The sequence below is a fragment of the Falco punctatus genome (genome assembly GCF_963210335.1).
Source record: "Falco punctatus genome assembly, chromosome: 8".
Lineage (NCBI taxonomy): Eukaryota > Metazoa > Chordata > Aves > Falconiformes > Falconidae > Falco > Falco punctatus.
The window spans coordinates 41,965,288-41,979,694 of NC_137588.1; the positions used below are offsets into that span (position 1 = coordinate 41,965,288).

Below are 14,407 nucleotides of genomic sequence, written 5' to 3' on the forward strand. Positions count from 1 at the left end.
ATGAAGCTGAACTCAACAGGAAAAAAAACAACCCTGGAACTATCGTTGTGGATGGGGAATGGAGGTCAGGAGAGGGAAGGAATAGGTGGGGATGGAGGGGAGGAAAGGCAAGGGTTTCGTGCAAAGTTCATTAGAGCTGAGGAAACCACGCTCCATGCAGTCGCACTGGTGGTAGGAAAGACGAGCCCCTGCGTCAGGCCAGCGAGTGGCAGAGCAGTTGAATACATTTTTTTTTTTTTTTTTTTTTTTTCAATTTTGCCAGAAGGCAGGAAGCGGTTACAATGAAATCCTCGTTGGTATTGTATGGAATGAATCAGGAATTTTAAAGGAGACATCAGCACTAGTTTCTCATCTGTCTTTGCATTTCTCCTGTGTGTTCCCTGTAACGCTGGAGGAGTTTGCACATTGAGTACAGGCAGGGGATGGTTTTGGTCAGTCTGTGGTGCACGAGTCTGCTCTCTGCAGCCTGCTCGGTGCCTCGGGGACTGCTCGGCACAGACAGAACGGCCGCTTCCAGCTCTCTGATAGAGAAACTCCCCACACGTGCATACACCTTGGGCTTGCTCGTTCCTCCCAGGCCGGCGCAGGCATCACTGAATCGTCCTCAGTTTCCAGCCTAAATTCAGCTCATCCATTTTCATGGAGTCTCGATGTGGGTTAAACGGGAAAGAAAGTTCAAATTAAACTGCAAAGGCCCTGTCCCTGCTTGTTCCTGAGCAAGGTGGGTTTGTACACCGTCCCATGGTTCTCTTTTCAAAGACGTTAGTTTCACAGCTCTCATCACTTTTGAAGCCCAGGTGCTGCTTAGCCCCTATGTCAAGACAAGCCCCAGCGGCTCGGCTGGGTTTGTAGTTGCAGGACGGGCACTGTCGGTGTCATCAGGCCTCCAACAGCTTCCGTGATGTCCTGCAGCAGGAGTGTGCAGAGGTGCTGGAGGCAGGAGCAGCGCTTTGCCTTTGTCCAAGCGGCTCCAGGTGTGCGCCGGCCACCTGCGCTCTGCAGCTGGAAAACTCCCTTTCTCTGAGTGATGCTTGACTGAGTTCTGCTGGATATTTATGGGAAACGGTTTGGAGTTACTGTGTCACAGGTAACGCATGGGAATAGCTGGGGCAATTGACTATTCTGTTATCTTTTTGATGCTTTCTGGCCTGTTGCCGGTTCTGTTTGCAGCCCCCTCTTACTCCCAGCACCTCACGCTGAAGGCAAACGCTGCTTAATGGGATATTGCAGCCTTGGCTGGGTGAGCTCTTCGGCACGGCCGCGACCCTGCCATTACCCACTTGCCAGTGGGCTCCCTTAGCGGTGTTCCCGGCCCTTTGTGCTTGTTTCCATGGATTTGTGAGAACTGGCCACACGGTTTTATCGGAGTTGACTGAGGTTTGTCTTGCAGGATGAGCAAATGCACTCCAGCAGGATGCCAGGGGAGGAAAAGGAGAGCAGAGTTAGCTGCAGGACAGCTTTAGGGGAGCTCCAAGGGTCGCCGACCAGCTGCTGAGAGCTTGCCGCATTTAAATTGAAGGAGGCCGAGTGCACTGTTGGAAGAAAAAGATATATTTTCCTAATGCTTATTCAGAGTAGTTAATTCATTTTAATAGTGTGATTGCATGTGGGGTTATGAAGATAATTAGGCTGCTGCCTTTTACTGCCAATAGTAAAACTTGGGTTTACTCTTATGTAAGTAAATATTAATTAATAATTTATTTTAAAACCCACCAATAATTAAATAAATATGTAAGTATTTACTCCCCTCACTGTCCCCTGGGAAATGCTGTTTTGAATTTGCAAAGGTGTGTTGCACTGGAGCTTGGGTACATCGGTGTCCTGGTGAATCTGCCCATGGCCATCAGAAATGGTGAGAGCCAGCAAGGTGCAAGCGTGCAGCTTCTCATGCACTTCTGCTCGCTTCATGCAGACATGGTGTGCAGATGGTGCTGCTTAAACCACGACATAGCCACGTGGTGGTAACTCAGGACCCTAAGCAAGCATCGTTCCAAAGCTGCCATTGCTCTCTGGTGTTTCACTGACATCTTGCCACAATCAAAATGCTTGTGTTTGTTGCTGCCTTGCCAAGGAAGGATGTTTTCATGTTGATGAGATTCTACAGGTTGAGAAGATCTTTTAATCATCACTGCCATCGACTGGATACTTCTAATACACTTGTATGCCAAGAGTGAATTGTGTAGGAATTTTTTTGCTTCGGTTGGTACTAGTTGGAAGATGCAGAAGGTTTTACAGAGCTGAGGAAAAGAACATGAGGATAACCAAGCCCTCTGTTCTCATGTCAGGAGTTCTGTGGTGAGATAAAGGTGTCTTCAGCAGGCTGAAAACCCAAGCACCTTCCATCCGAGAGGGCAGCTGTACTTTCACTCAAACTCTGCCAGGTCTTGGTCCAGGAGGCATGAAACAGAGTGTGGGAAAATGTGGCTTTGCACGTGGCTGACATTTTCGACTGGGGGAAAATAAATTTTAAATGTAGCAAAATATTGAAGGGGGCAATTTCAGTGCAGTGAGCTCTGCGCAGATGCGTGTGACCTGATGTCACTTCATCAGTAGGATCACGAGTGGCTGATCACTGACCATCCCTCTCTGCCAGGCAGGTGAGGAATCCCTGCAGGCTGGACCACAGTGGCGTGGTGGCCACCTGTGCAGTCACACGTGTTGGGCTGCGGCTCACACCTTGGGAAAGCAATCCCGTGGGTATAAGAGCAGTTTATAACTCGGGGTGCATTTCCCCGTCTCTTTTCTGATCTGAGTACTGAAACCCTGCATTGCTTTGCGTTCGTCTTGAAAGCGCAGTTCGTAAAGGAGTTTCTGCTTTCCCAGCTGACTTGCGTTATGTTCAACTGGAGACTGGTGTAGTGTTTAACTGGGGGCAGCTCGCTCCTGGAGCCCCTTCCCAGGGAGCCTGAAGTGAGCATGGATGGGAGCCTGATAATGATGTTATCAGGGGCTGCCCTGATGGGGACCGTGGCTTGGACGCCTCAGGGTCCAGCTCTGAGCTGTGCCGTGGGTTAGGTCTGCTTCATGGTAATGTTTCTTGTGGTTGTGTGTTCCTAGTAAAAATTACATAATGCTTTGCATATTATATGTCTGTATTTGCGTACATACGTATATATGTATACATATATATATAGCCCTTTGACTTTTGGGTTAGTTTTAAGGAACTGTTGCTTACAGTCAGAACCAGAGTCTCTCAGCCTGTTTCTCTTCAGTTGCAGCAAACATCACTGGCAGAGCCTGGAGGCAAAGGTTTTAGGGCACCATATATCTCCAGAAATACCTGCATTAGCCTAATTGCACCCAGAGCTTGGCCAGCATGGTGGGGCATCCCTGGAAAGCAGGCAGCGAGACCACCACCCGAATGAACTTCTTCCCCAGCTGAAAGACTGCATAGTCAGTTGCAGCTATCACAGCATTACCAAACCTTCATGAGGATTCTTTAGAGCTGAGGCAGAGAAATAATGTGGACAGGTGAACTGCGAGCAAGGTTATGACATTGGGTGAGAACAACCAGAAACAGAAATAACACAAAAGTTCTGGTTCAACAGAATGAAAGCTTGTTGGGGCTGAGGGCAGAAAGCTGTTTTCCAACTCGCTTGTGCCCTTGCTTCAAAAGTGAAAATTTTTGTGGTATTTCTAGTTAGCTGTTTTATTTACGTAGTGTACATGTTTTTAATTTACTGAAGGCGTAGCAGCCAATAAATGAATAGTTCCAGTAAATTTACAGATTTGTTAAAAAAAATTCACAACCCAACAGCGCTAATATGATTGCATAGTGAAAACAGTTATAAAGAAATTTGGGGTGTTTTTTTGTTTTTGTTTTTTTTTAACATATTAATTTCCTCAGCTTTAGTGAAGATCTGAAAATGACAGTTCTTGAATATACTTCACAGGACTCTGAATTAAAATTTTAAGGAGCTTAATCTTAAATCCTTCTGCAGCTTTTTGTTAATCTCCATTTTAAACATGGGAGAATTTACTTTAAAAACAATTAAATCTTTCTGGGAAAAGACCAGAGGGACTCTACCCCTCTTTTTTTTTTTTTTTTTTTTTTTTTTTTAAATAAGCACAATAGTAGTTTTAAAACAGATCCAAACTGAAGAGGCAAAAGAATTGACTAGGATCTGTAGTGAGACAGAAAGCCAGCCAGGAATAATCCTGGCTCTCCGCAGGGAACACTTCCTGACTTTGGCTGTCACCCAGCAGAGCAGTTAAATTGCTTATTATACAAGCATATACCAAAATAACTGAATCTGGTAAGGTGAGTGTATGCTTGTGTGCTTCTCTGTATGGGAAATAATTGTACTATTTAAAAGTAAAACCAAAATTGAGGTGCTTTTCCTAAGATGAACTGTACCTTTTAAGAAACTACCTCGTTTTGCTCCAAGAGAAGAAGAAATGCCAAGAAAACAAATCGGAATTCAGATAATCCAGAAGACTTTTGGGAAGCTCAGTGTCTGGTGGTTGTTCCAGCGTCTGAACTTCTCTGCGTGCTGGGGAGAGGAGAGCTGCCCTAACGTGCTGGAGAACAAGGGGCGAGAGAGGCGCGAGGTCCGACCCGCCGACGCGCCCTTTATCATCAGTTTAATTGACTTATGTGTTTGCTGCTCCGAAATATCTGACAGGTGAGAAGAATTGCAATCCCCTCATGCAGCGCCTGGCTGGGGCTGTTAGTGCTGAGCTTACAGATGCCGGCTCCATCGGAATCACTGGGCAGCGAGCTGAAAGGGCGGGGGCACGGCAATGAACCTCATTGTTCACCTCCATCGGTTTTCACTCCGGCAAAGGGAGACAATATTGTTCAGCCCTTGATTTTCACAATGCTTAATTCAGAGTCAGATTGCTCTATTTGAATAATGAATGGTGGCACTGAAAACAGCAGTTCTGAATTATTCTTACAGGCCATTATAATAACTCAGTACTAGAAGAAACTGTTTGCAAGTGCTGGAAAATGTAAATGCGTTTGTTGTCTTTCACACTGCAGCAGTATTTTGAGAGTGCCTTAACCCCGCTGGTAGAGAAGTAAAAGGTATTTTAACCTAGTAAGTATTAAATAACTGTTTACTTAACCAGGAACTTAGGGGAAAAGTGATTTTTTTGTCCTTCAGCAAACTGCAAAAATGTCAGCATGATCAGTCCAAACAAAGTGTCCCTGTGGAGTGCTGCTTGCTGGTGGTGGGATCTGCTGATCACAGTGGGCTGTTGTGGGGGAGAGAAAGCCGGCATTGTGCCGCTGGACAAAGGAGCACAGACAGGAGAAAAGGGTCACAAAGGGTCCCATGAATTTTTGGGTTGCATATACATCAGGGTGTTTATAACGCCACATCCAGCATGGGCTGCGTTCGTCGACACGGTGCGTCTTTGCTGTGAAATGGTGCTGCCGCTTCTCCCTCTAATGGAACTCAAGAAGTTACGGAAGGCGGAGGGAGCAGCTTAAAACAGCCTTTGGGCAACACATGGTTAGATGGTCATTTTAATGTTCACACTTACAGAAAATGTCCTGTATTGCAAAGCCTTTCCTAAGGCTTAAGTATTTTAAATAGGGTCCTCCAGAGGATTGTTTGTCCTGCCTCGAGGTCGCTGTTAGCTGTCTTTGCCATGACAGACCATATCCATCCCAAGTGCAGCTGCAACCAAAATGATTTCATTTTCTATGTGGAGTTTGGGACCACCAGGCATTACCTGCTCCCCGGCACAGGGAGGCTGTGTAACTCCGGGAACTTTTCTACGGACGTGTACATTGCTGTCTCAGAGCTGTCCTCCTCTGTCCCCTGCTCTGCTGAGACCCACACTCGTGTCAGGGCAGTGGCAGTCGCTGTGGCTGGATGGGGCACTGCGTCTCACACTTAAGAGCATCCATCCTCCAGCTGCGGAGGAGGTAGCAGTCCGGCAGCTGTGTCTCGTAGCGTGCTTCTGTACCGTTGGCCCACAAGCTGCAGCTCCAAAGCCTGAGCTACTGCCTGTGCTCACTGCCGTCCCTGTATGCAAGACGCTGTATTTGCTTGTGGTGGGTTTAGTTACGAGCTCCATTCTCCGGCAGAATGAGGTGGTGCTTCGCGTCGTCTGTGGCAGGAGGGTGATGGATGATGTGCTTTGGTCACCTTCGATTTTCAGTTTTGGCCTGGCACTGCACATGAAAACACCTTCAGTTTTTCCAAAATATCCTCGTTGTCCTTTGCAGTCTGCCCGGGTTACCTTTCTGCCACATCTTATAGTGATGCAGCCACGTGAGCAGGAGCAACGTGATCACTGTCGTAGTTGAACTTTGGCTCTCGGGTGGTCTGGATGTGAACTGTATGACTTGAGGGCATTGGCAGGTGGACACGGATATAATCGTCGCTACGTTTTTCATAATGAATCCTTTTGCTTCCTTACCGGATTGTATTGTACCTTTGTAACAGATCTGTGATGGGTTTACTTCGTTAGCACCCAAAGCCTTTCCAGAGACGGGACTCTTCGTGGGTGGTTTTCCATAAAGCCACATTGTTCTTCCAGAATGACGTGGGCTTAATGCAACCTAAAAAGTTTTTTTTCACAGCCTAAGTAGAGACAGAGGTTTTTTATAGCTGTGGTAACCCGTTTTAATCTTGCTTCTTACACAGAATAATGCTAATAAAAGAAAGATCAGCCTTTCTTAGTCCCAGCCACCCTTCCAAATGACAGACCTTGGAAATTTATTCAAATATAAATGGCAACATATGGTTTTATGTGGTGGGATTTGATTTCAGCATTCGTCTTGGATTTTGGCCAATTTTCAGGCTGTAGGCTTCATCTACAGTTTTACTCTCTTTAATCTTCCAGGATAAATTATATCATTTCATGAAAGGCAGCTCGCTGTCTCTTGAAGCGCACATGTTCCCAGCGCTGACTCATCTGATGATAGTGTGAAATATCTGCGAGCAGCCACCGAAAGCCGCAGGTTGTTGTTGCTTTTCCTCTTGCTATCAGCTGCTGTGTCCCAGCCAGGGCTGCCCGCGTCCCGGCATCAGCAGCTCTCTGCTGGGGTACAGCACTTGGGGTTGCTCCCTAATTTAATTAGCCAGCCATAAATGGCTTGTGGTTGTTTATGTCAGCTTTTCTCATACATGTGGAATGGTTTACATTAGATTTCCCAGAAATCAGTCCTTCTGTCTTTTATCGTTGAGTTGATCGTATGCACCGTTGCCATGTTTGTTTCCACAATACAAGTTTATTGTTCGTGACTTTTTTTTTTAAATCTGCTCCATTTTTTCTGATGTGGGTACAAGAGGGATGCAGTTGTTTAGAGCTCAAAGTTGAGATGAACCTGCTTTTTTTCTTTTTCACATTGACTCTCAACTGTTTTGTGGGGAGGGGAGAGTATGGCGCGCTGACAGGATTTGCAGTTGGTTGAAGTGAAATACCAGCCCGTTTACTATGGTAGGGAAAAAATGACTTGGGATAATGACGTAGGGACGAGTGCACCTAAGCAGCCTGTGGTGCAAGTGGAGGAGAGGGTTCCTTGGCTTTGCTTGGATCACGCCCAGAGTACGCCTCCAAAATCAAATTGTATCGGTGAGCAGCTGCTGCCTTTGATCCTTACAGTGCCAGTAGGTTCCTGAAACTCAGCCAGATTCTGGTTTTCTCTTTGGCTCTTCCTGATGAAGGCTGGCCTTTCCTTGGCGTTCTGTCTCGTTTCCTCCCGAAGGACATATTGCTCCTGCATGGAAGCCTGTGCATCCCAGGAGTGGTGTATGCCATAGTAGAGCTGCGTGCCTGCAGGCTCCACCCTGCAGGGAGGGCTTTTGGGGGGCTCTCGGTAAGAAGGTGCCTGGTAGGACATTCGTGGTGAGCGCCTGGAATAGGTCACATTGCAGCATGTTCAACGAACTTGAGCTTCTTCATGACAAAACGATTCCTGGTCCTGCAGGCGGAGAGTGGGGGAGCGGGATGGGATGCTGGCAGGTGTGGTGCTGTGCTCTGGTGCGGAGATGCTCTGGTCCCCGCCAGACTGCGCTCTTGCTTTTAAACGCACTCTTGTGAAACCAGGAGAGTCATGCCAGAATGTTCCCGACGATCTCCCTGTTTTCCTGAGGGTGCTGCTGGTCATTTGGGGTTTGTTGGGCCATTTGGTGGCTTTGCAGAGCCTGAGGCTGTGCCCCGGTGACGCAGGCTGTGGAGGCTCGCTCCCCTGCCCCCCGTTGTCCTTGGAGCTGCTCTAACCATCAGGAACATCTGTGTGGTCTCTGGGCTTTGCTCCTTCCAAGAGTGGGTCTGTCTGGGCTCTGGTTTACTCCAGCTTAGACCTTAACATGTGTTTTATGGACCCAGGGGACAGCCTGTGTAAAGGCATTTAATGCTTCAAAACCAATTTCAGAGCATAGGCTGCAGAGCGCGCCGAGTCCTTTGGGTTTAAGGTCAGGATAATTTGCTTGACCAGCCAGCGTAATCTGTTTTTTTCGTGAGGCTGCATACATTGTTAAGTTGTTCATTCCACCTTGTGAGTCTTTTAAGGTTCCGCTGGAAACACTTAAATACAACTTCATCAACTGTTTGTGTGCGACTTCAGTGCCTTGCCTGCCAGAGGCTGTGCGGGTAAGGGTGGCTGAGCCTGCATGGAGCCCATTACTTACAACTTGTGAGACTGTGGCCATGAATATTGATGATAACATTATCAAATAGTTCATTGTAACCGGCATCCCGTCCTCTCAGAGATCCAGGGGCAGAATTCCCATTGACGTCAGGTGCTGACCACAAATATCTGAATAATAACCCAGTTGTGGCAGTTTTGCTCAGGAATGACAGAAGATGTATCACATACACCACAAGTATGTTTTATTCTGTCATAACCAGCAGCAGAAAGCGTGGCGAGAGGTCACCCAGCGGGCCACTGCTCATGGTGTTCTGCAGATCTCAGGATCAGCTCAGTTTAGGGCCCACTAAAGTCTGTGTGACTTCAGTGAGGTCTACTCGGTGCCTTAATCTTTGTGTAAGTACGTACTCTGAGATACAGTTAGAAAGAGGAAGCTGAGACGGCAATAGTAATGCATACTTTGTGAAGAACTTGCTTTTGGGGAGTATTTAGAAACCCCACTTGGGGATTTGCTCTCCTTGTGGGTGACACAAGCGTAGAAATACCTAGAAAGAATAGGTCCCTGCCCCAGAGAGGTTAGTTTATAAAGAAGCAGTATCCAGTGCTCCCACCAATCCTTAATTACCGCTCGCTGGCTAATTTTACATAACTACTGTGCCATGAGCTGGCTGCTAAGGGAAAGAGCAGCTGATGTCCTGGGGGATGTGCTGCTCAGAGCCTGGCGGACCCTAACGGATGGTCCTGCTGCCGTGTCCCTTGCTCCTCATCGATAGCACCCAGTGCTCCTGGGGCACTGAGTGAAGTCTGGGTAAGGAAGGAGGGAGCCTTTTGGCCTCACCGAGGGTTTTGTTCCTCAGCAGAAGGGAAGTTTCAGTCCTCCAGATGACCGGCCTCTCTTTTTCAGGACCTTTAAGAGCAAACCAGCATCTTTCAGAGCTGCTTCTCTGCAAACAGCCAGCGTCTGCGGGGGGCGAAGCAGGGAGCAGCATTTAACACTGCGGGTGCGCGGATGTGCCTACGCAGGCATTTACCGCTTTGTTCAGCAGAGCACGCCTGTGCTCTTCCTGAATCCACTGCTCAGTTTGACACCAAAGTCCAGCAACCGAGAACTCCTGGTGCAGGGTAGGAGAAAGCTCTCAGTGAATCTGGGAACCTGTGGGACACTTTGCCTTGCACCCATCGCCTCCCGCCTGTACTGGGATCGTAGGGCTTACTGGGGCGGCTGTGTGCGGGGCAGCTCCTGCCCCTGCCCCTGCAGCGTGGGTGTTGTTGGGTGTAATCCATGCATGGAGGGCAGAAAAAAATAACCCCGGACGATGCACCACAGAGGGAGGAGTTGCAGTTGCTCAGCTAGGGGAGGATGGGGAAATGGGTGCTCACTTCTGCTCCCTTTGGCTTTCCAACTTACGCAGTATTTTGTGATTTGGTGTGGATTACTCTGGATCGTTTGTGTGCTGAGAAAAGTAGGAGTGAGCCAGAGAAGCTACTGGGAAGTTACAAGATTTAAACAATATCCCAAGACCTGCTTTGTCTTAGATTTTACTTCTCCCTGAAGTTGCCTGTGTTTCCTGCCAACACCCCTGTATTATGGCTCTGTAATTCTGACCAGCTGATAGTTATGCTGATGTATTTCATTTCTCGTTCAGCCGGTGATAATTATCTTTTTTTTCCTCCCTGTAATTTGGTCTTCTTCCTAATTACATTATATTACAGTGGAAAGCCAGCTCGGAACTGCGAGAGAGGCTGAGCCTTCCTGTGGCGTAGCCTGGTACAACTCTGTTGCTTATGTCTCTGCCATCAGTGGGTATGATTAAATTTTTAAGGGGAAAAGAGATCCAAAGAACTATGTTACAATTGTACTTGACCCCTTAGACTTGCAGTGCAGGTGTTCACATACGATCATTCAGCTGGATCTGTCATGAAGGAGAATATTTTTACCTAGAGAGGAGCCCTGGACGGAGAGGTTTTGAGCAAGCAGATAAGCTGCTATTTAAATGTTTTTCATGCTCGCCTTCACAAGCTGTAGTTTAACACGCACGTGGTGATTCTTTTGTAGGTGTGTGGAGAGAAGCAGCGCTTTGAGAAGCTGATGGAGCACTTCCGAAATGAAGACAACAATATAGACTTTATGGTGAGTGCAATTTATCATCAGCAAACGTTAGTTTCAGCGTTTAGTGTGCCTGGTCCTGCTGCCGCAGGCAGGGTTGTATCTGCCTTCCGATCCTCGGCCTGGAATTACCGCAGTACCGTTTTTTAATATTCCAAGCTACATAATGTGCATTTCATTTTTAGCTTCCGTTCAATTCAGTTATCTTCAAGAAGTGCCTTGTACCCTAGCGAAGGTAAGAGGAAAATGGCCTTTTGGTCACGCGTGCTGTTTCGCTGTGGCAAAGCAGCAGCTTCTGCAATATCAAGATGCGTATTCTGTCCACGTGCCAGCATCCTTGGAGTCACAGACAGGGAAGTGTGGGACAGACTCGCTGCAGCTGCTGTCTGGCCTTATCTGCTGATAAATATAGCAGTAGTTTGCACCACTTTTGGTTCCTCAATGTGCATATGCATGATTATTCACCAAATCCACTTCCCCTGGAGCACAAGAGGGAACGGCGAGTGAGGAAGCTCTGGCTGGCACCCGCAGACACCAGCGCCAGCTTGCATGTTGGCATCACGTGAAAGGCAGAAGCTGTGTCTGTAAGGATGAGCTGGCTGGTTAGGTGTCTGATATCAAAAACACTGCTGTATCCGATTTTTCTGTGGCAAGTGAGCGCTCGTGTCAGAAGTGTGTGAAATGTAAGTTCTGTTTTTTAATGAGAAAACAAATGCTGGCATGGTCAGTGCAGTCTCCTTGCGCTGCTCGTGCTGAGGGCCTTGGATCTGATGTGATCCTGTTTTGGGGTGGGAGCAGAGCTGGAGGGCTTCCCGTCTGGTCACGCTGGCTGTCTGCTGGGGCCTCTGTTAAGCGTCTGTGACACTTTATATTGTTTTAGTGCTGACCTTCATGTTAAAGACCTCTTTCTGCCAGGAATTAGGTGTTAAAGCACCCGGTGTGGTGTTCCCTACAGGCTTTGAACGCTCCAGTGTCAGTGGCTTGCAGCCCTGATGATGGCTGGGGCAGGCTTGCACCCTTGAGGGGACAGCAGAATAAAAAGGAGGTGGTGTGAGCAAGACCGGATGGCCTCTTTCTTGTTTGTAAAAAGAAAAAAAAAAATGTTACAGTGATCCCTGCAATTTTACTCAAGTTAGCAAGCTGCTGTCAGTAACTCTGGGACATGTTACGGTTGGTTTTGTGCCCTGTTACTGCAGTCCCAGTAAGGACATGTTGGGAGTCACAGTGTACATCAGGTATTCTCAGATGTACATACAATTTAGTCTGTCATTTAACAGAAGGATTTGTCAGTCCTCAATACCTGACTCCTGGCCATTTTTCCCATGCTTACAGGGAAGGGTAGTCGTATTTGAGAGCGGGGGGGTAGCACCGTGCAGCTTGGAAGCAAGGTGGTGGCAGCAGCCTGTGGCCAGCACCTCACTGCAGGCTGGGGGATTTGCCCACTGCTGTAAAAAAGCATCATTCCTCATCTTTATTTAAGATAATAAATGGTATGTTGTAAAGATGTAATAGGGAATATGCATGTGAGTGTGTGTGCGTATGAGCCTGATGAGCTGTGACTGTTCAGCATCCATCTGGATGGCCTGTAGGAAAATTCCCTGCCCCCCTCAGGCCACAGGTTGAAGGTAACGCTTGAAAAAGGATAAATACATTTTTTTCAGGACTTGCCCAAATACTAATAAAATCTGCATCTTTGGGCTGCCCCCACCTACTATGGGCTTGACTATATGACAAGCCTAAAGCTAGAAGAGAGAGCTCGTTGCAAACGATTTGGCAGATCCTCTCGTTCTTGTCGCCGCCTGGCCCGAGCACGCTGCCACGAACCGATGAGCGCGCTGCCAGGCGTGGGGGGAGCGCGGCAGCCCCTGCCCACCGGCTCGCTGTGGTGCTGGTGTGGCCAGACCCTGCCGCTCACACCAGCGTGCGCCCAGCGCAGGCGTCGCTCCTGCCCGCAGGGTGCGATAAAATGGGCCCAGGCTCTGGGGTGGAACATTAAAGCTCAAGTAATTCAAGGAGTTGAAGTGACTCAATGTAAACCGAGAGCTGTTCCTGCGGGCCCTGGCTTCCGTGCTCCCTAAATGGAGAAGGCGAGAGCTTCCTGGGAAGCTGGAGGGGCTCCGGTTATTTACGTGAATCGACAGGGAGGGAAGAGCAACAAAAAGACAAAAGCATTTTAGAAAAGGTTCCTGTTGTTGGCATTGACTGACTTAGTTTTAAAAGCAAAAACTTTCTTAGGTTAGTTTTCGTTGACTGGATGAATTCCTTAGTTGTGTATGTAAGGATCTGACAAAGGAAATGAGAATTTGGCCCTAACGCTGCAAGAGCCAAAGCAAGTACAGTGAGAGTGCTTTTGAAACGGGATCTTGGCTCTGGGTGGTAGCACAGCACAGCAGGGTTCAGCTGGCGAGAGCTGGTACCGGCACTAGGAGGAACCATGGACACCGCAGGAATTGCAAAGGGTGCTGCAAAGACTCGAAACCTGCAGTTAGGTTTCCAGCTGTGTGGGTCGGGTTGTTTGGGTAAGAGATGGGTACGCACCGAGATGACACATCACAGGAGCCCCTGGATGAGTCTTTAGACCATCTTCCTTCCTCTCTTCCTTGGCGCTGTCCCTGTTACCAGTCTTACAACTCTGCATTATCTAGGGTTAAAGTCATTTTGGAAACAGAGTGGTTAAAGCTGCTCAGGTTCTACGTGGGAAGGTGTAGCTGAAAGGTTTTGACTGATCGTTGCGGTGTCCCTGCGGTCCCGGTTCCTCCAGAGCTGGGCTGGTGTGGCTGGGAAAGTTTTTGTAGCAGCTGCTGGGAGCTCCAGCTAGAAGGATCAGCTTGGGACATCCTGGCCAGACCTGTAGGTCCAAGGCCACCATGCAGCACGAGTTCATCTTCTGGGCTCTACAACAGATCGCAGAGAACTGGCCGATTTCCTGTAGCGAATGGGTGATCCGGCGAGTGGCCTTCAGTTCTTTCTTCCCACAAAATGACCCAGGGACGTGGGGTCTCCTGCAGGAAAAGCATCCAAGGAAAATCAGGTTGCTTTGATTTTATCTTTTCAGGTTTGGTCTAGAAGTCTGGGAAGTATCGCAGTAGATGTTGAGAGGCTGGTGTTGGTGCTGCTGCAGTGTTGCTAGCAGGGTGGAGTTATGCCCTTGAGAAGCCCAGCCAGGGACTGGGCAAACCATCTCTTAAAGCAGCTTGGAGGGTAACAGACGTGATCATCTGTGAGCTGAAAGAGGGCTGGGGGTACTTGTGCGGAGCAGGATTTGGCCATGCCTTACACTCCAGTGAAGGGCAAACCTTTTGGGGTTTGTAGCCTGATTCCTGCTGCGTTGCAGGAGGTTTTCCCCACTGCTCGTACCGCTTGTGACCCACTTGGGAGCCTTGTCCATCCCTTCACTGTGTCAGGATGTGTTTGGATGCCAGCGCCTATGATCTGGTCCCTCGTTCAGTTACCAAACCACAGCTTTGGAAATACGCTTTCTGCAAACGACAAAGCGCCTTTTGTGAAAGTCCCGTTTCCTAAGCTAGGGGTTCCAGTTGCAAAATTAATCTCACTTTTACAGGCCATTTCAGGAACGGCATTGTTTACTTAAGAGCTTGTGCGGCGCTTGTACAATGTCTGGCCGTGTGCGCTGGCGTGGAAAGCGTTTGTGTTCACCGGCACGCAGCAAAGGTAGACTCTGCAGACATGACTTAATTTCTGGAACCCTTGCTTCCCTTTATCGCAGCAGACAAACGCCCTGTAAGCCC

The 14,407-nt window shown here is 48.3% G+C and overlaps 1 protein-coding gene across 6 annotated transcripts in view; it reads left to right on the forward strand.

The window, feature by feature from the left end:
• FMNL2 (formin like 2) overlaps positions 1-14,407 on the forward strand; it is a 151,613-nt gene that overhangs the window by 114,894 nt on the left and 22,312 nt on the right. For all 6 annotated transcript variants that reach the window (XM_080400058.1, XM_080400060.1, XM_080400061.1 and 3 more), the window contains one exon: positions 10,608-10,682. In XM_080400058.1, coding sequence (XP_080256184.1) covers positions 10,608-10,682 — 75 coding nt within the window. The remainder of the gene's footprint in view (positions 1-10,607; positions 10,683-14,407) is intronic.